A 21,923-nucleotide genomic window follows, 5' to 3' on the forward strand; every position below is an offset into this window, starting at 1 on the left:
GCAGCTACTAGGAAGAAAATTAACTCTATCCCAGCCAAAACTAGGACAATGCAGAAACCATGTGAGGTCAAAAAACCAACCCAGTATCCCTGGGAGCCAATATACAACAACTTCACTTTTCAGGTCTGCAGAGCATTCATAAATGGTGTCCACTGACAAGTGGGCGGATGAAATAAACTCCAACAGCAAAAAGTCAGCAGCTGAATGGATGAACTAAGTTGCCAAACTTTGAAGTAACTCCAAAACCACCCTGAAGTCCATACTCACATTGGTAACCAAAAAAGCTTTGCACTACAAAGCTTCAGCTGCTGAGACCTCACCCTTGAAAAGAGTTAACTTGGTATCTGAGTTTAATTCGTTGTCATCTCAGGACAAAACCCACTTGAATATAACAAAATGCCATCTGATAAAGACTATATTTACATTTGTAGTTGCTGGAAAGTTTCAATTTTTGAAGCCAAGGGAGTAAGTAGAGTATAAATTCTGTATTTGTGGCATTAGGGTAGTATTAAAACATGTTTAAACACTTGGATTGTAAAGTTATGAGTAATCTCCTCAGAACAGAGATACTGAGTGGCAGAAGTGTGACTGGGTATCTGCTTTCAAACCCTGCTTTGGCAAAGGAGGTAAAAATAACCCAGCTTTGCTTTGGTTATGAGCTGAGATCAAGCTCTTACTATGGTCAGTGGAGACCAAAGACTGCATCCAAGTCCCCAAACGTGAGCAACTACGGCCATTTGAGATGCCCAGGGGCATCCTGTGTGGCTCCATCTGCCTCTCCAGTGGGCTGCGGGTCTCCTGCAGAGCCTGCGTCCTATCTGCCAGCCCCGTGTGGAACATCAGACACCCCCGACCACTTAAGGCGGCTTACATGTCAGCTTCTAAATTCAGGTGTCAGTCTAGGGCTGGGTCCCTGCCAGGGGCAGGTTTCAGGTGCCCAGACATAAGAAGGTTGTTGAGTTTGAGATGCCCAAGGGTGTCTGAGATGCTTGTGCAGGGCTGGCACATGCCACCCAAGGCCTGGGATACCTGCATCCTTTGGGAGAGCATCTGAAATGTAAATGCCACTAGACACCCATGCGTGGGAAACTGAACTGCTGCCCTAAAGACACACCATTGAACTGGTATTTCTTAGCAATCACAGATGAGCTCATCTGACACAGGGCTGTGTGGGACATAATAGGTTACTTTTCTAAAGATCTTTCAAAAATGTGTCTTTATTTTTCCTGTATGACATAGAGCTATAAAGCACACGCACTTCCTAGCTGAATTACATTTGAACAGGCGTCCCTAGTAGACTTCATGCAGTCTCCATTCTCTGTTTTATTTATCCATAATTCTACCTTTTCTTATTCCCACTTTCACCCTTCTATTTATGAAAGAAACAGTGCTGAAAACACTCTGGAGAAGTGTAAATTATTGTAGCTTGCTCCAGTTTGATGAAGTTAGGAGAATTTATATTAGGGAAGGATTTTGTCTTTTCATCTTCAGCTGTCATGGATTCCTCCAGCTCTCTTTGCTGTAATACCCCAGAGGTATAAAACTATATGCTGAAACAGTATTGTGTAGTTTATTCAGACAGTTAAGAATTATCTGTTTATTACAAACCACAGACTTCTGTTGAGAATTTATTAGGTTTAAAGATTTTGAGAAAAAAATGTGCATTTTCTTTGTGATATTTTGATTAATTCTGATGTGACATGAAAGTCATTGTGTGTCTTCCACAGAACATACTCCCATATTATATGAAAGGAAGACTTGGACGGTAGTAATGGATGAGATGTCAAAGAGTAACTGCACTGATGCGGAAAAATGTTCTTTGTGTAACAGAGGCATCACAGCCTTTAAGACATCATTTCTGGGTACGTAAAATACAAGATCGCTTTTCCCTTTCAGTATAATGAAATCTTGTCAGGAATTATGAAGGACAATTTTTCTTTTTCGGGTTTTAGCACATTGCTAAAGAAATGGAATTATTTGCTTATGACAGAGACAATAGCTAATACTTCACTATGCATGAAAACAACACTAACTAAGATTGGACAAATCTGCAAAAGACAAAACATTAACAAAGCTGACAAGGGCAGTAAATCTTAACTTTTTTTCTTTTTTCCTGCTGGCAAACTAAAATATGTTTTCCATTTCCCTCTGAAGTTGTGTCCATGAGATTCACTGTAGCGCTATGGTAAATGGGCAAGAATGAACTAAAACTGGGATTGTATAACCTGAATTGTCTGAAAGGCTTAAGAGAAATCTCCCAGCAGGATCCTGATAACTTTGTCCTGAGCCTCTTTGAGCTCGGTGCACACATGGCTTCCAGTAACGTTACTGGGAAATGCAGTGTGGTGGTAACAGCAACCCTTGCCCGCATCCTGTTGTCCCCTTTTACTGCTGGAATTAGCCCTGCCTTTGCCCCACGTGCCCACAGTGTCACCATGCTTTCTGATAGCAAAGGTGGCCCTTACTCGACAAGGTCAGGTGACCGCTGGTGGAAGGTGTCACTAGTGGGAGGTGATGTAGCCAGGCCCTGGACACAAAGCCGAAGCAGGGCTTGGCCACTGCGGTGGGAACGCAGAGCCCTGGGAGGAGGGCGGCTCCGGTGCCGCTGTGTAGCTGTGAGTCAGGTCCGGTTTTCTGAAAAATGAAAATGATGACGGAGGCTGAAACGCACAATTTCGCACTACTGTTTCAGACTCCTCCTTAAAGATGGGAGTTTTACCCGCTGCCCCTGTCTGAGACTGTAAGGGAAAGGGAAACCAAAGCATGCAGAAGGGGGAAAAGAAGAAAGCGCGCTGCTCCTGTGATGCAGACCCATTGCACAAAGTAGCTGCAGAGGGGTCAAAGCCAGTTTTCATCCACTGGGCAGAAGCATTTGAAGATGAGACTTACAACAGGGCAGAAACTTGCAGCCAAATATGAATTCAGGAAGACTAAAAATGTAACTGCTGTGGATCCAACAGAGGACACATGGAGAAGTCTCTTGATCCAGCAAAACTGTCACTGCAGTAAAAATAATAAGCAAGAGGTCACTGATTATGAATGGAGGCTGAGAAATATTCCCTCAAGTGCTACTCTGAGGTACTGGCAAGAATTTGGTGGGTGGCACTGATTAATGATATTGTGCACTAGCTCCTGTTGAGAGCTTGTATGTTTTTAGCAGCAATCTGGTAGGAAAAAACAGAGGACCAGAAGCAGACCTGTTCTTTGAGGAAGATTTATAAAACTAAAGGTGGCAAGAAAAAATCTCTCACAAGCTTATAAATACTTTAGAAAAAGCTTGGCAGTCTTACGGTAATGTAGGATTGTTGAGTGTATGAAGGACTGTGAAGGGCAACAACAGGAGCAAACAGGAGCCCGTATTTTAGGACCACACAGTGATGTGTTCATGACAAATTCAGTGAATTTTTGGAAAAGTGGCTCACAAAATGTTGGCAAAGTCAAATAATTTCATTTTCAAATTGCTTCTCTTTTGGGATAGATATGCTTAATATCTTTTTTTCCTGGACAAATGACACATTTCCTTCAATTAAAAATGAATTTTTGGGACATGCATTTCAGTGAGAAAAATAACGAAAAAAAGGATATTGAACCCATTATTTCTGCGTTTGGCCAGAAGACTGGAAACCGTGTTTTGCACAAGTAGCAGGGATGGAAAATGGAAGTGAAAAGGCAGAGACCAAGACTGCACTAGCATCAATGTTAGCATCTATAGTGCAGTCAGTCAAGTTAGAAGAGAGGAGGAGAAATAATGAAAGGAAATCAGGTTAATTAGCTGTCAGTTGTCAAATGAGCTCACAATTAAGTGCGAATAGAGCAAAAGATGTGTAGGTGTTTAAAGGCATTTCTAGTAAAATGAGCTGGCATCAAAAGCTTGTTCTGTCTTGTTCAGAAAGCAAAGAGCTCAGGAAACTCCTTGATAGACCCTTGCATGAATCCAAGTGGTAAGATAGGAGTAATGCATAGGTATTTACTTAAAACCTTTGCATAAAACCATCTCTGAGCATTTTACCTGTTTCTTTCAAAACACATTGCTCTTAACCTTCCCACAGGCCTGCAAATCTACCTCAGATCATCACAGGGGATGAAGAAACGCAAGGACTGAGCATAGAAGTGCAAGTCCTTTGGTTGAAAAATCTCATCAGTGGTGGGGCATCCCATTCAGAGAAAACTTGAGTTTACTCCTTATAATCTTATTCCTTTTAAAATGTTACACGGCCTCAGTCATTTTCTGCTATGGCTCTTTTATTTGGCAGAGATTGCAAGGGCTGAAAAGGGGTTTAAGAATGAAGCAAAGTGTTTCCTTTTTACAATCTCTTCCTCACTTTTCTCCCACCATCCCTCTATCCTGAATAATCCTCCGGATGCGTCATGGAGACTTGAGAATGCTCATGGTCTTTTTTTTCCCCCCCCCCCCAATTTCAACACTAAATTATATGTAAAACTGATCGGCTCCAGTTCAGAGAGGATTGTCCACACTTTTGTGGTAAGAGTTTAAGAGTTACCTCCATGGACCTGTGCACTGTCGTCTACCTTCTGTGCTTTTTTCTACAAATTCTGCAGATCTTTTTCCCTAAGTTTCAGCTATCGCAGATGATTGCGTATTTTTATTAGTGTGTAATATGCCTTTTTTTTTTTCAAAATTCTAAGCACTCAACCCCAATAACATCTTGTGGCAGGCAGTGCTGCAGATTAATCACGTGTTGTGTGAAACTGTTCCCCTTCACTGTTTGTAAAATCTCTGCCTCTTTATTTTCTTTTACCATCTTTTTGTTTCTAGAGGAAGTGCACATTTCGGTATCCAATTTACCATCGCTACAGTGTTTATTGTCAATATATCTTTCATGCCCTCCTGTTTCACTTTTCTCTGAATGAAAAATTCCTAAATTTTCAGTCTCTCCTAACAGGCATCTGACTGACTGGTTTTCATATGTGCTTTCCTACTTTTGCTCCATCTTTTCAATGTAGAACCAACGCAGTTCAATGCCACATTTCAGAGCAGAATTAATATCTTCAGTGTCTCTCCTCTTCCTTATCAGTGCTGGGATTTGGAGGGGTTTGAGTGGATTTTTTTCTTTGTTTAATTCTAAATATATTTTCGGATATGTTTTTACTGGATAGTGCACAGGTTAGGACTTTCCAGGGCTTGAAGTGAGGGGGCGCAGCAGGTTGCCAGGCTGCCACTTTTCTAATGCTGAGCCTCCTGCAGGGGCAGGTCTGAGAGGGAGCCGCTATTTTTGGAAAGCCTGCAGGACTCCCCAGGAGCATCCTGGGGACAGGTCACAGCTCCTCAGCCTCCTCCGCATGGCGCAGACCTTTCTCCAGCCATCGCCCGATGCGTGTTCTTGCCCGCCCCATCACTGAGGTTGGCTATGATAATTAATGACTTGCAGTTCCCAGAATTGTTCAAGGACTTGGTTAAATAAAGGCACAAAATCAGCAGTGGCAGAACTGCCCTAGTAAGTTATACTGAAATATCTCTAAAGGTATTTGAGGATCCTTTTACACCATCTATGCTGCAACTTCAAAATTACATTGGTATGAAAATTTCCCTGGTATTTTTGGGTTGGATCTGAAAGTTTGTTGCTGAAACGGGAAGATTCATACTGATTGTTGTGTTTTGGATGAGGACTGCCTTCTGCTGCCCATGAGTGTTTGGCTTCCAGTACTGAAAACCTTGGGGTGGGGAGATGGTGGTTCACTTTGAGGGATCTCTGAACTCCTCCATTCTGTTGGATTTTGTTTGATTTAGACCTTGCTGGCTGTGTTTACCTGAAATGAGAATAGGGAAATGTAGTGCCAGACACATTGTGTCTTCGCAAAAGATGCAGTAATGAAAATAGCACGAGGTTTGCAGGAGGAGAATACCACGTTGTCTCGGGGAACCTGTGCCTCTGAGACAAATACTGGGACAAGTGTCTGCTGTAGAGATGAAACCACCGTTAGGGCTGAAAGCTCTGCGAGCTGCACGTCTTCCAGTGTGGAAAGCCAAACTTACACTGAGTGCTTTTTGTTGGCAGCTTCAAGGAACAAGATGAAGGAGATGCACAAGAGGTGGCAGCAGTCTGTAGGGACAGCTTGCCCTGGTGGAATAATGAAGGAAAAAAAAAACCAACAGAAGCTAAACCCTAGCTAGTTCCAGTTAGAGGAGCTAATTAAACAGACCAGGGGGAAGTTCAGAGGAGCGGTACGTCTTGGGTGTCAGGTGGTGCTGACTGTTAACCAGGGACATCCAATTCTTGCAGAAGCACCTCCGGAGAAGGTTTGTCAGAGCCACGACAAATGTTCAAAAAGTGTTTCTTTAAAAGATGACAGCTGGAGTTAGCAGCAGATGGTGAAAGCGCAGTGAAAGTAAGGATAAAACCAGAGGGCAGAACAGAAATTGTAACGCTGGTATCAAACATTCCTGATGGGTGAGATTCAGTCGTCCGTGGAAAATAAGCATGCTGTCTCAAGTCCCCATTGCATCCCAGAAATAAGATTTGAGTGAAGCATAGTCCTTTGGAGGGCCACGTATGTGGGAACCATATGTCACCCGAGGAGAACAGCTAGTCTTTGGAAACTGGCTCGAGAGATTTCTGAATTTCTAATAAGTGATCTGGAACAAAGCAGAGAGAAAATTAAGCAAAGCCCCAAGGAAAGGTCTCTGCATGTGTGTGAGCCTGCAGCTTGTTTGGTTTTGCCATAAGCTTTGCAGTGATTCCCACATGCTGAAGCTCTAGATAATTCAAGGAGTAGACAAGGTTAAAACAGCAAGAAGGTCAAAGAATGAAAAGTGAGCAGGCGTGGTGTGATTAGGAAAGATGAGAGCACCTTGTGGACCTCAAAGCAGGTAAAGAAAATAAGATATTCCTGTAATGTGTAATACAGTGTAGAGAGAATGGGATGGGAGAATGAGAAGGATGAAGCTGCTGCTGTAAGATATGGGCTCAGAGTCAATAGGTGGATCTATGTCAGACAAGCTCTAGGTGTTTAAGTCTGAAACCGCAACTCAGAAAACCCTGTCAATTCATTGCTTCCCTCCAAAAATGTCTCTTACGTGGGCCAGAAAACTCCCTTGGTAGCTAGAGGTCCCCGTTGCGCCCAAGCCCTGACCTGAGCTGGACTTCTTTGCAGTGAATGACAGTCCTCGGTGATTCAATGACAGGGTCAGGCTCCCGTGTGTCCCTTCTCCGGCTGGCCTCATGGTTTACAGCACAGCAGGACAGCTCAAACAAACGAGCTGGAAGTAGGATTTTAGTAAGTCCTGGAGAGGTTGGGGCTCCCCAGCTGCCTTGCCTTGGCTGCCGTTGCTGGTTTGAGGGCTGTCCTTGCTTGCTGTGTCTCCCTTCAGTTATCTATAGGTCTCTGTGGGTCTTGCGTTGCCAAGCCAAGGAGATCAGCTCCATGTTTTGGTTGTAAAGAGGAAGAGTCCTGGGAAGCTAGCTTCTAGGCTAAACTGGCATTTTCAACAAAATTTGTGCTGGAGATAAGGATGACATGCTCTCCCAAAAGGCTTCCACAGCCTTCTAGGGCTTGAACATAAGAGCGATTAGCTTCCCTAGACATCTGTTGTCATTCTGAATAGTGAAGAAAAACCCACAAATGAGGTGAGTATGCTAATAAACTTGGAAAAAAATAGCTTTGAGTGCAGGAGATGTTAATAAAGGAAGAGAAAAGTCGCCCCCGTAATTTGACAGCATTCAGGCCCTTTGCTGAGGCAGGGCAGGTGGTCCTAGAGACCTCATGCTCTGAAAATATTTCCCAAGTTCCCATGTAAGCCCGTTTTCCTCTGCAGCCAAGACCCATGTCAAGCATCGGCATTGCTCTGGCGTGCGTACAGACAGCACAGCCTTTCCGCAAGCCGGCGCATTAGTCTGGGCGACGACAGAGGTATTAAATACACCGGCAGCAGCAGCTGTCCTTCCACCCTTGGCAGACAGGCCCACGGCACCGGCAGCCCTTCTCCAAGGAGTCCTCCTCGGCTCTGCGCTGCAGAGACAGGCACGAGCCTCCCAGCGCTTCCACCTCACATGGTGTTTTCACCTGCTCAGAGGTTTGCCAGTGCGGTGTCACCAGGATGCCTGCTGCGGGGTTGGGGGGGCATGCATCCTGTGCTCGTGTAGGGCTGCGTGCCCCCGGTCCTGCAAGACCCTCTGAATTTTACCACAGCAGTCAGGCAAAAGTGATTAACGCTGGACTTCTGCCTTGAGGCTCGCGTCAGCTGGAAGAATATCAGATCTGGGCACAAAGTAAAGGAAGAAAAGAAACGGGTTTTTTTTCCAGAAAGATTTATCACCAGCTGTTTGAGTCTGACCAGATGTGTGCAATGCTGGAAGCTGTGTTGATGAAGAGGGATTGATTTATTCAAAGAGGAATAAAACTTTTCACAATGGGCCACATTTGCTAAAGACAGGCCCAGGTCAGGAGCTGCAAGGCACAACCTTTAGCTGCCTGGCGGAACAAACTCACCTATGTGCGTGTGCAGTCTCAGCAGATCCCACCTCCATCCCCATTAGCGAAGCAGTTGCCTCTGCTCTGAGACAAATAAAGAATTTCAGGACCCAGAAAGTAAAAAAAAAAAAAAAAGGAAAAAAAAGAGTGACCCTAACTCTGTAGTTTATTATTTACTGGGAAATGGGAGATCGCTGGAATTTGCCTTGCCTCAGTATTGTGTATTTACATCACAAGGTACCCAAGGGTCTGAAGTCCTGCAGCATCCCAGGCACCGACACTGCCATCCCTGTGGACATCTGAATATCCCATTTTCTCCGTAGGAGAGGATCCAATGTCTGCTCCTGGAAAGGAGGAGCCTCTATTTATCCAGTGACTGGGAAATAAGTCTCAGTTTTATTTTTAAAACTAACCCTGCAAGTGTTCATCTCAAGTGCTGGGTAACCCCTGTTACCGTATCTGTGCTGTGGGTAGCCCGTCTCCTCCATGGACCTTCGGATGGGCACTGCAGCCTCTCCCCAGCCCTGTCTCTGGCCCCATCTCCTTTTGTTCCTGTGTAGAGCTCATGGCTGGACTCTGGACTTGATACATCGCTTGCCATGTCAGGGGCTGTTGATGGGTCCCGTTACCAACCTCCAGATCTGCCCACCATGGTCCGACCCTGTGGGACTGCACCCGTCGGTGAGGGCACGGTCTGTGCTGGTGTCCCCCTCGCCCCCCACTCCCTCAGCCAACAGCTGAGGCCATGGCTAGCTGCTGCACAGGGAGACCGGACTGTCCAGAGGGATTTAGCCTCGGTGACCACATCACCTGGCACAGGCTGCAGCTGACAGGTAGACAAGGGAGCTGCTAAACAGAGGACCTACAACCCCGCAGGGGAGCCTGAGATGGGTGGCACCTGAGCACTGTCCTAGTCTTGGAGGATTCCCCCATTGCCAGGGTTGAGATCCCTGTCAGCCATTTGGTGATGGCCAAAAGGGAGGCTCAGTTAGAAGCTGCCATGCCTTTCCAGCTGGCTAAAGAGGGCTAACTCTCCTGACCAAAATCGGCCCTCCACTTCAACTCTGCTGCCCTCAGCCACTAGTGGAGGTGGCCTGTGGCAACCGAAAAAGCTGATCTGCACCAAGGCCTCCAGAGCAGGGTGAAGTGGCTGAATAGTTAAACGATCCAATCTATCACATCCCTCCTCAAGTCACTGGTACATCATCCTCGGCTCCCAAAATAACAGCCAAATAGACAACTTTCATAGTTGAGTGACTACAGCTAAGCACCAGCCCAATGGCTGGTGTAGGAGCTTGGGATGAGCTACAGCCAACACGTCTCAAAGCCAGCCTCTGACAGTGGCAGAAATGGCTCTTCCGTCAGCTCCGTAAGCAGGAGCTCCATAGGCCTGTGCACCGGAAAACAAGGGTACACAGTTCTTATCCTGTCATCCACTGAGAGATGTGACACATCTACATTTGGCTGGTGATGGCTCTCCATTTTTCTGACCCGTCCTGCTGCAATAGGTGTTTTGTCCCCCACAGCCACTATGAGGGACCAAACAGGTCATGACATCCTTCTGCAGTTCACGTTCCGATGGAGATTCCTTGAACCTAATTAGGTCCCTAAATCAGAAATCGGTGCTCATTGGTGTTAAACCCTGATGAACAGAAAGCAGGTTTTCCACAACGCCTCTCCAGGTGATATCCACCATCACGGTGACTCTTACTCCAACCCAGCATTGCTATCCCCAGTTGGCAGAACAGGCTGCCTGATTCTCACCGAAGGGAACAAGCATCGAAAATAACGAAAGCTGTCCAAAACCTCTAATGAAATGGTTTCAGTAAGGTTTCTAATTCATTAGCTGGAAGCGATTTTGTAAGTTTGATACCCCTCCCCCTCAATCAACTTCCTCTGGCAAGCGCAAAGGCCCTGGAAGGCTCCACCAGGCAGGAAGAATGGGCAGCAGGCCCACAGCAGCAAACTGTTTAATGACTGGGTTGTTGTGCGAGTGACTGTCATCTGTGAGAGGAGGATGTTTTCCAGTTTGTCCTTGGCAGCCAAAGCTCTGCGAGCTAGCGCTAGAGGATAACCACATTGCGAATACATGGGGTTTCAAGAACTTTTGCTTTTAGACATTTTGAGGGATGGGTGCTCTTGCGAAGATCAGATTTGGATCTGCGCTTCCTCAAAGCTCAAGGAGGTCTGAGCAGCTCTAATCAGGGAAAGCAATCCCTTTAATTTCAAAATACAGCTGGAGGTTTATGTGCAGTCAACAACAGAAGTTTCCCAAGCCCACAATTTATGGGCAGCAACCATGAATGTTTATTTCACTTTTTTTTACTATAATGCAAAGTTTTCCTAGTATGTGTATCTACTTAGTGAGACATAAGAAGATGAAAGGTAAACCATACAAGAGCTGAAGCTTGGGTCCCTATGAATGGGCTTAGGTCTACAGCTTTATGCCATTCATGATGAAAACACATTTTGCATACTGAGAAGCTTTAAACCAAACAGAAATTTCAGCAGCAGAATGTTAATTATTAACACAAAATAAATGAAGTAGGAAGTATTTAACAGCTTGGCACAGCTACTGAAATAGATACCTGCACATACCTACATTTCAAAGCTGCTTCTACTACAGCAGAGCTGAAATATAACACTATCAGAAAACATCATATTCTGTTGAGAAACGACACTATTTCATTTGAAACAATCAGAAGACACTAAGTATTGTTTATCTGCTCCTGTTACAGCTCCAAAGGATTCCGAATGGTGAAATGTCTGAGCCCTTTATTCAGTTTCTTTCCCAGGAAGGAAACAAAAGTCCACATTACAGCACTTTGTCACTTGCTGTCAAAATGACGTGCTGTTGCTGCACACCAGAAACGGCCTAAAAGCATAAAGCAGCACAGAAAGCAGTTTTTCACCAGCTAAGCATTCTCATCCAAACTTCAAAAAAATTGCATTAACTGGTGCATAACTAACTAATTCCTCTGTTACTTAGTATGCTCACCGTTGTTCCATGACTGTTAGGTGGCAAAGCAAACACTAATTTTTTCGCTGTTGCTCTTGTCCTCTGACACTTTCAAAGTCCCACAGGAGAAGAGAATGTATTTGGTGGCATCACTGAAATGCAATATATCTTAATGTTCATCTGTTCTTCTACTGAGGAGATGTCAGAGGTTAAGTACAGCTCTTCACAGGGAAAGAAAAGCAGCATGAAAATGATGGTGCCAAGAACTAAATGGAATTGCTGCCTGTGAGTCCAGGTGCCCCTGCTGAATTAAGGTATTCCATGCAGCTTAACCTACAGCCGGTCTGTAGCTTCACTGTGTGCAATCTTACATTTGTAACAAACACAACCTTATTCCCTAAAACAAGGAAATTCCACCCCTTCCATGTCTGGGGGAACCCCCCCAGTCAACGTTCATCCAGTCTACTGAAGTACTGAATGGTTCAAATCAATATGAATCCTACAAAATCAAGGCCTTTCTATTGCTTTTTTTAGTCTCCTCTGGAGATATTGAAAACCCGCCTGGACACGATTCTGTGCAAGCTGCTCTACGTGATCCTGCTTTAGCAGGGGGGTTGGGCTAGATGATCTTCAGAGGTCCCTTCCAACCCCTACCATTCTGTGATTCTGTGATTTCCCCAGTATTTTGACAGTGATGCTAAGATGAAAATTATAGATAATGTTTTGAGCCTAATATTGCTCTGTTTAGGTTATAGATACATATCTAATTTAATGCTTCAGTTAGCACTATCAGATACCTACCTAATATATGTTATTTAAAATAGCATGCCCCCCCCCCACTTTAAGGGATCCTTCCTTTTTGCACACAAGAGGCCTGAGGCACTGAAAGTGGTGCACATGCACAAATCGTAGTTTTCTGAACAGCATGTGGCAGGCTAGAAACGTCACACTTGCAGAAGCATCCTCCATCCATTGACTACCGCTCTCGTGCTGCATCTGCTGCGGAAACTAGAAACCTTCAGTGAAAATCACCACGAACCAACTCTTGCCATTCAGACTTTCAGCATTAAACTTGCCGTGCTATGGGTAAGGGCATGAGCACCAAGTTTGTTCCTTGCCTCTCCTGCTAGCAAGGCAGAGGGATGTCTACAGAACAGAGATTCTCACTGACATGTTATTGCTCTCAGCTTCGGTTTTAAATGTTGAATTTTCAGTTAATCTTCTTATGGAAAATTAGAAGAAATGGCCAAATCACACTCCTCCTACTGCAGAATTTCAGTTCATTTCTGCAGATGCCAGTAGCTAGTCCAGCTTCCACTGAGGGAGTCCATCACTGGGATTTCTCCGCCATGAATAAACTGAAGACACGAGGTTATTCAGAAATGGCTATTCAGGAATAATGTTATCTTGAAGACACACCTTGGTTATCTTCAGAGACGTGAGAACTGGAAGGCTATCCTACCTCCCCCTCCTGTGTGGGCAAAGAAAAAAAAAAACCAGAGGCATGCCTTTTCTTGTCCTGCCATGCAGCATAGTAAGGCAGAAGTAATTAAAAGAACGTACAAATGAACAAAGTTGCCAAGCCTGGCTGTTGAAACCGCATGCACGATCCAAATCCTGAGAGGTCTGCACAAGGAGGCAATTGCGCAAAAGCTGTCCACTAAAGATTTTCAAAGTAGAAGAGCTGGGCAGAAAATTGGGTGGTTGTTTATTAGTTTGGCTTCCAAGTCCCTCCCTTGGCCCTCCCCCCTAAATCCTACTTGGCTTGGAAAACCCCTTTCAGGGGAGAGGCTGTCAGGAAGAGTCTATAAGCAGATCTTTAGGCAATCTTGAGGGGCTACCTCTGGCTAAAAATAAATAAATGACCTGACAACATAGATGTTTGAAAGCTGTTGCTTGCCGTATCGAATCCAAAAGCACTGCTGCTCATGTTTCTGCCTTCCTACAGACAGATGGCAAAGTAGAATCAAGTCAAGAAAATCCTGGTGAAACAGGAGAAGTCCTGGGTGCCAGGAACAGGTGTCTCCAAATTCTGCCTTGAGCGTCCTTTACTCTTACGTATCCACCGGCCAGCTGCCCTTCTTCCACCCTTAGACCTTCATGGTTAAATTGCTGAGGAGGGTGCAGCACCTATCTAAAGTCAGTATCTTTTTTTTTGCTAGCTATCAAAATGTAAATTAACTCTGATGCAGAGGAATTCAAATATCTCGTTCTGTGAAGAATATGAAGACTCTCAGCTTTTAAAAATACTTCTGACCTTTTTCACATAAATCAACTCTGATGCAAATGTATTCTCATGGGAGCAAAGACAACTAAGATACCTTTACATTAGTTGTGGAGAGTACCACAAGGAGCAATATGTATAAAGTTCATTTATTTCCACTTAAAAACATTCAGGTTTTGGTTTATGTAGTGTAAGCCTCTTAAAAGACTTTAAAGATTTTTCTGGTTTTGATTTTGGCACAAAACTTTGGTATATATTTTTATAAAAACCATGAGTTTGAAAAAACAGCTAGTTGTGACGAGGTTACCTTGCCCAGCTAGTGAATTTTGCTTCATGTACTGGAAATAAAAGGCACAAAATACAGAGCCTCTTCATAAAACAGCATTTCCACTGTGGAGAAAAGACGTTAACCCTGAAACCAGACTAACAGAGATTTCATTAGGTTTTATACAGCAGGAATGGTTTGGCTCCAGGTCTATTTAATCGAAACCCTGAAGGTTTAATTCCCACTATATTACAAGAGCATTACTCACTCAACATTAAATACAGATTCCAGTTGGAGCATGACCCTTTCTGCAGTGAAAGGAGCAACTCTGCTAATAGGACAGCTCTGCAACATCACTTTTTTGGCACCTGAATCCTGGGCTTGGCATACCTGATTAAAATCAATTAAACTGTCAACATTAAGACCCTATTACAGAAACACAATGCCTTCCCGATAGAGATACCAGAATTCTACACGGGATACTCTTGAACACATCTTACTTTGTGAGTGGTGTCCTCAGCAAGCCAGCTCCACCTTCAATACTATTGATTGCCACTCAAAGAGAAATGTCTGTTTCCAAACTGCCTGCATTATGGGTCATCTGCCCCGATACTGAGCCATTTAGGGAACTCAGCTTCAGCAGAAAGCTTCAGGAGGAAAAGGAATGATTTTTAACCCGTCCCAGAAGTTCTGTGTTTGAGCAGCTGGAGAACAAGGAAAAGCATTTTTACGAACAAAGAACTGAAGAGATGACTGAGGTGGCTGTGCCCAAGCCTTTGCAATTCAATGCACCGACTCAGTTCAGCTCTGTTTCATGAACGCCTGAGGACCGTGTTTTCCACACACCCTGTCCTGGAAAGCTCTCCTCTCAGAGGTGAAGCCCTGCCCTCCTGATGATACTGCAACATTCAATAACAGGCCAGACACCGCAATTGTGAGGTGATACAAGTGGAGATGGCACTGCTTTATGTGCTGCGTTTCTGCCATGCAGGGAAGCTGTTGAAAATTCCCAGTGATCACAGAAAGCAGTTCACATACCTCTGGGAAAAGAGGGGTGCTGAACCCAAACCCTGTTTTCACAGCCTGGAGGGAAAAAAACCAAACCCTCCCTTAACTTCATATTCTGATTGTTTAATTCAATACTGTGATCAGAATGCATCAGTCCATACAGTATCTGGTAAAACTGTAATGCCCTTGGATAACAAATAAACCCCAGATCACATACAGGTTTTAGGTGTGGTATTTCATAGGAAAACAGAAATACCTTTATTTTTCCCCTCCTAAAATCAAATTATGCTTAATAAGGGCCTGGGAGGGATGATCCTTCCTGGATTGCAGAGAGAATCAGCAGAAGCCCCAGAGCATGAGTGAAACACAGAATAAATCTGGTGCAAATTTATTTTTAATTTCGCTGCTGTTTACAGCAGCCTACTCCTCTTTTAAATACCATTCCCTCCTCTTCCTGGGCTGAGACACTGTTTGCTTAGAGATGAAACTCCTGAGCCCAGAGTTAAAATACAGGGCTTAGGGTCTAAGTATGAATATAACGATAAGCATGATTCTGGAAGAATATATCAGTTTATCCCAAACTGAGAAGCAGCAGTGTTTTCTGGAGGGATAACAAGACTAATAATAATTGGTAGAATACTTTTTTGCTCTCCAAAATCAAACCCCAATTGCTGCAGTGCACCAGAATTTAGACAGCTAGTAGGCAAAAACTCACATCTACTTCATAGCTCTACAGCCTAGATGGGAAAGACATGAAGTGGCAGCTCAAATACTGCGCCTGTGTCAAATCGTGAGGGACTGTGACTACGAGCTCTTGTTCTGCAGCCAGAACTAGGTTATATACGGATGTTAGGTTGTTAGAGAACATTCTGTCAAAGGCATCAGGAAAAACTGAACTTGAACAACCTGGACAAAGCTGTGGTTTTGGGTTGGTTCTTGGTTTTGGTTTTGTTTTGGTTTTTTTTAAACCTGTGTCTGGTGTACTCTTCAGAAATAGTTAAAGAGCTAACAGCAGATGGGTGGTTGAAGAGTATCTGTATAGCTTGACTGAGATTACAGTGAGAATCTAAGAATTCTTCAAGTTTTCTGGCCTCCAATTTTCTCTTCTGTGTGGAAATAAATGACAGAAAACTGGTGACATTTTGAAGTCTCTATGGAAAGAAAGAACAATTTAGCAACATGATTATTATAGACTGTAACACACTTATGAACAGCATGTAATATAAGCTTTTTAATAATATTTGACTTAATTACCCAGATTACTGTCTCTTCGGTATTTCATGGGTATCACTGAACACCTTCAATTTACATTCTTAAATAAGTTACTGTGTAAATAAAGTATGCTCAGAGTTCTTGTATGTGGACAGTACTTACATTTAATTACAGATTATCTGGATATGTTTATAGGTGTAAAATACATTAAAATTGTTTACAGGAAATAAGCTCGACTAGCACTAACTCTGAAATCTAAATGTTCACAACAGCACCAACAGTAGCTAAGCTATTTATTTGAACATGCTTTTCAAAACGTACTTTGGAACGCAGTAGAAAAGAAATTCAAAGAAACATCAAAAAGAGGGAAGCACAGAAGAGCAAAACTCCATAGCAGGTTGGATCAATAAAATATTAAACTGCAGTTCTTAAATGTAAGTACTACACCAAGTAGTAGTCTGGTTGGTCTTAAATGGTGTTAAAGCCCTTGTTTTCTAAAGGAGACAATAATAACCATTTTGCCTATTCAATCCAATCAAGATTTAGGCATCGTGCTATAAAAGCAAACATATCTGACACTTCTTCTATAACTTTAGCAGTTGGCTTTCCTGCTCCATGCCCGGCCTTGGTGTCAACATGGATGAGAAGCGGATTGGTTTGTTTACGGCTTCGGCCCACAACATATTGCAGAGTAGCGATAAACTTCAGTGAATGCAGAGGGACCACACGATCGTCATGGTCTGCTGTGAGAAGCAGCGTAGAGGGATACTGGATGCCATCATCTTCTGGTAGTTTGATATTGTGAAGAGGAGAGTACCTGAGAAGAGCACACAAATGTTTACATATTTTTTCCTCGAGACCCAACAAGAAGGTCCTGTCATACCAAAATCGTCACAGTGGCATTTGATAGCACTCACAATACTACAGTTCTCAGTTGCATAAATCAGAATTGCACTACTGGCAACTGATACATGGTGGTGGCCACAGCTCTCTGGCTCTCAAATGTGAAGCAAGTACATTTCTTTAATTTCAGAGAGGCATATGCATACATCTCAGAGAAATGCCAAAAATACCAGGAATGGGCAACAGGGAAACTGCAGCAAAAGCTGTCAAGTCTATAGCAGGATCCATCCTGCTGGGAAACAGGGAAATTGAGACTTTTTCCCAGCATACGTATGTAGTCCAAGTCTGCATGCGGACGGCTTCTTCCCATGCAAATTTGGAACAGTCTCTGATGGTAAGCCACAAGTGCTGTACAGTTACTGCATTTGCTCCCTCCAGTATTTAGGCCACCTTTGAACATGTGTGTACTCTGAGGGAACACCATGCAGGAAACTGAAAGGAGAACTGTTAAGTTCTACTTTCAATAGATGACCTTGACTCCTGTTTTTCAGCAATGAACACTCTAACTTTCAAAATTTGCTTTCTTTGCAGGAGAATTTACATCTTTTAGCTACAGTGACGTAACATGAAAGCTGTATCTACATATCTCAACACAAAGTAATCTCTACCATTAGAAATTAAACTTAATAGTAAGTCACAAAGAATTCCAGGTAACCATTTCATACTTCATTTAGACAAAGCCATACCTAGGAAGAATGTTACAGTCCATAAATCAAGGGTAAGATATTATTTTTTCCCCCTATTTCATGACAGGAAATAGAGAGGGACATTCTGCTTTATTTCTGAATGAATTTCCCACTTGGAGGACTACCCATTAAGTAAGTCCAAATTATTTTTAAGAATACATGACAGTATTTGAATGTCTAACCTAACAGATTCCTGCCTTCCTCATTTTCATCTAAGGAACAATATAAGAAAATTTGCAGACTATGATTTGTTTTGAAAAGAAGTTAAACGATACCACATGCCACTCTATTTGCGTTATGTATTTTTGTGGTACCTGTAAAGGAAATATCTAAGCAACTTTACATATGTATCTTCCTACATTTAATAAGCACTTGCCAGCTGTTGAAAAGGAGGCAAGGAAAATATTTCAGGTATTGCCATATAAGAAGTTTCTAAAATGATGCATTGAGATTTTGTGAGTAAGAATGTGTGTAAGTAGGTATAGAGTGACTCCTTCCTACAGATGCATTTCTGCCAATCACAGAATGAATTTAAGACTTCACTTCTACTTTACCTCTTCAGAATATCTGAATTCACATATGTGCACGCAAGTTTCAGTGTTCAAAAATCACGAAGATTATTTGGATAATTTTTGTAACAGTTCATCTATTATCTAAGTTAGCTATTGATAAAAGATGAATCATTAAATTTGTTAATTGTTTTGTGCACTATATTTACAAAAATGTGTTTGCCAGTGAAAGCTTAAATTAGACGACTGGAGGTTTTGAAACAATCTAATTACAATGGGCCCAACTGATCATCTAGTATTTGGACTTGACATTCTTTTTTTTTTTTTAAATAAATTCTTTAGATCAAGTTAGATCTCAGTGTACTTGTAGCACATGTACTTTTTAATATCTAAACACTCTATTAAATTTCAGACCAGCAAAATTTTTCAGTGTGTCTGAAGCATTCTCCTGGAATGTCGATCTTCATTATTAAAGGAATACAAATGCAATAACAGAAGACGAGGTTCCAGAAAAATATTTAAAAACTATGGCACTTATTCTAACATACTCATTATTAGCCATGTCCAATGTGCAGATCATTGCTGTTCTTGCACAGCTGTCTCTCTCGTCTCTTTTTATTTTTTTAAAATAATCTTTCCAGATCTCTCAGCAAGGAGTTAAGAAATGAGTTAATATCCTGTTATGGACTACTGCCATTGAATTCCTACAAATAAATCCCATCCACATTGTACAACACAATGCACGATGGTAATTGTCTCTCCCCCATTGTAAAAAATACAATTCTTGCAGTGGTTCACTTGAGAATATTCTGTTGTGACAGCCTGAAGGAGTAATTATTCAGAAAGAAAAACTTACAAGTTGTTAAAGCTGCTAGTAGAACAAGGTCTTTGAAAAAATGACCAGTTGACTCAACAGGGCTTCAAAGGTAAGTCTTTCATGCAAAACTGACTTGTAAGGAAATGCTGAACTCCCCAAATTCAGCGTGGGAAAGGATGAAATAATTCTTAGAATAGATATTGATCATGTCAACCTGAAACCGTTGAGCAGACTATGCATTTTAACAACCACAGAAGTATTTAAAGGCACTTACTTGCACAGCCATTCAAACTGCTCTTTACAGTCAGAGCAACCGTAGTCAGTGGTCCAAGCGTGGCCAATGGTGTACTTGTGGAACTTGAGCATGTCCATCACTCCCACTTGGGCAATAGCACAACCAAATAGGTCAGGGCGCTGATTAGCACAGGCAGCTTTGAGGGGAAAACAACTCTATTAGTATTCATATCTTAAAGAATGAACCTCAGCAGTGAAAGGCCCACTGCCAAGTTCATGAAAGACCAACTTCCAAAAAGCTGTCTTTTATAAACTCAAAGTTTCTTTATAAAACAAAAAAGTAAAACTGTTAAGTTAGAACAATGTGAGAAGAAATATAGTTTGCCATATAATATCTGTAGCCAAAAAACTTGAGTATAAAATATCTGATATAAACCCAATTGCACTGGGAGAAGACTGCCAGTGATTGTGAAGTCAAATAGACTTTAAAGTAAAACTGAAAGCAAATACACAAATGGATAAAAATTATAACTCGCAAAGATGGTGTGTTCAAAAAAGCTTAAGAGCTATTTCCCCGTTCTTCAAGCACCAAACATGCTGTTCTTTGAAAACTGCCTTCCAAACTAGCAAACTGGCTTTAAAGGAGATATGGACTCTTTTAAAGTATGTGAGCTTTTGGACTACTGAAGTGAAGTTTCCTAAACCATTCACTGTTTAAACTTTTAATATTAGTATCAACAAAGAAAAGGGCATTAAGGAGTAAAAGCTCTCCATTTATTGATGAAAGTTTTCTTCCATAATTGCTATGGAAACCCGTATGAAAAGAGTTCTTATAAAAGCAGATTACTACAAAATCAGAGGAATAACCCCATCTTAATAAAGCAAATTACTGTTGTATTTTCTTTTTTATGATTTCTGTCTTCCTACTACTGGAAGGCACAACTTCTTTAAAAATAATGCTTGCCTCATATATTTTATAAATAACCACAGCAGGCCCATCTAGCTCAGTGTTCACTTTATAAGACTGGCAACTGGCAGATGCTCTGGGAAAAGGCATTAAGCAAATACTGAAAGATATTTCCTGTACTTTATCAGCTTTTGAACTAGTTCTTTAGGTTTTCTGAGCTGGAGTTATCTCCAGCCATCCTGTTAAACAGCCATCAAAACGCCTATCCTCTGTAAATACATCTATTTCCTTTCTTCATCTTTATTCATCTAGTGTTCATCATATCCTGTAGCAATAAGTTCTTCAATTTCAGTTTCTGTTGCTTGATTTAAATCTGTTGCCCAGTGATTTTACAATTCCCCTGCTTTTTTTGAATTTTAAGAAATAAGAGCTCTGAGATTTTCACATAACTACTACAATGGATCCCGGAATCCCTTTCTTAATTCAGAGCTAATCACTCTGCATCCACACGTTGGTATATTCTTTCCCAAATTCTTGTATCTCCTCATTTTTGTCCATTGTGAAAATGGATCGTTTATTCCCACTTTGGCTCTGCTAACCAGGATATTGCTATGACACGACCTTGCTTCCAGCTCAGCAAGAACTTTCTTGCACAGCCATATGCGAGGGACCTTGTCAAAAGCTTCCGAAAATCCAGGAGTAACTCCTCACCTAGATCACTGTTACAAGCACCATACGCTCCCTGACTCCTTCAAATAGCTCTAATAAATTTGCAAGATGTAGCTTCAGCCTGCAAAATTATTCCTTATATGTCAGCTATTATTTACTGGTTTCAAGTAGTTTGCCCATTAGAGAAGTCAGATTTATTCATCTGCAGCTTGTGGATCACCATGAACCATTTAAAAATTGGCATTATACTTGCCCCCTTCTGTTCCTCAGATATTCAGGCTTAGTAGCCTGCAATTTCATATCGGAGTTCACTTAGGATCTTGCGTGTGCACCATCTGGTCCTGGCAACACACTGCTTTTCATTTGATCAATTTATTCCAAAACCTCTTCTGCTGATGCTTCAGCTTGAGTCAGCTCCTCAGAGTATTCCCCATGAAGACAGACTCTGGTGCAGGGAACTCCCCACGCTCCTCAGGAGGGAACATCAATACAAATAGACCATTTAGTTGTTCTGCTCTGCCATTATCTTTCTTTAGTGCTCCTTTTACACCTCACTAACCAGTAAATCCCACAGATGATCTGGCCAGCTTCCTGCTTCTGATGTGCATAGAAAGCTTTCGTTGCTAATCTTTATACTGGAAGCAAGTTGCTCATCAGTCTCCTGGTCTGTCAGTCCCTCTCAGAGTTTATGCTCTACCCTATTTTCTTCATCTGAACATGATTTCTATTTTCTGAAGGATGCGATTTTACTTCTAGTCATCTCTGATATGTAACTCCTTTCTGAGCCATTTCCATAAGGTATATATAGTGCCTTAAATTGCTGCCACATAAAAGCTCTTTATGCTTTTAACTGCAGCTTTTGATCAGATCCCTCCCCTTCATGTTATTTCCTTTTTTGAATATAAATTATATTCTGGTAGGAAAAAAAGCCAAAACAACTATCATAACATTTAATTTTAGTACTCTTTGTTGCAGAGCATCTCTTGAAGCACTGTGTGCTGCTTAGGATTTTATAAAAAATTGCTGCTCCTAGTTCCCTAAATAGTTACTACAGTAAGAAATCATTTATGAAGACACTCATCCATTCCCACTGCACCCCT

General features: G+C 42.3%; 1 protein-coding gene across 2 annotated transcripts in view; it reads right to left on the reverse strand.

The window, feature by feature from the left end:
• Positions 1-16,097: 16,097 nt before the first annotated feature.
• The window catches only part of PREP (prolyl endopeptidase), a 113,133-nt gene continuing 107,307 nt past the window's right edge, over positions 16,098-21,923 (reverse strand). For both annotated transcript variants that reach the window (XM_054820662.1, XM_054820664.1), the window contains exons 14-15: positions 19,288-19,444; positions 16,098-16,915 (exon numbers count right to left, since the gene is read on the reverse strand). In XM_054820662.1, the coding sequence (XP_054676637.1) occupies positions 16,621-16,915; positions 19,288-19,444 (452 nt within the window). In that variant the 3' untranslated portion in view covers positions 16,098-16,620. The remainder of the gene's footprint in view (positions 16,916-19,287; positions 19,445-21,923) is intronic.

Source organism: Grus americana, chromosome 3 (genome assembly GCF_028858705.1).
Source record: "Grus americana isolate bGruAme1 chromosome 3, bGruAme1.mat, whole genome shotgun sequence".
Taxonomy (NCBI): Eukaryota; Metazoa; Chordata; class Aves; order Gruiformes; family Gruidae; genus Grus; species Grus americana.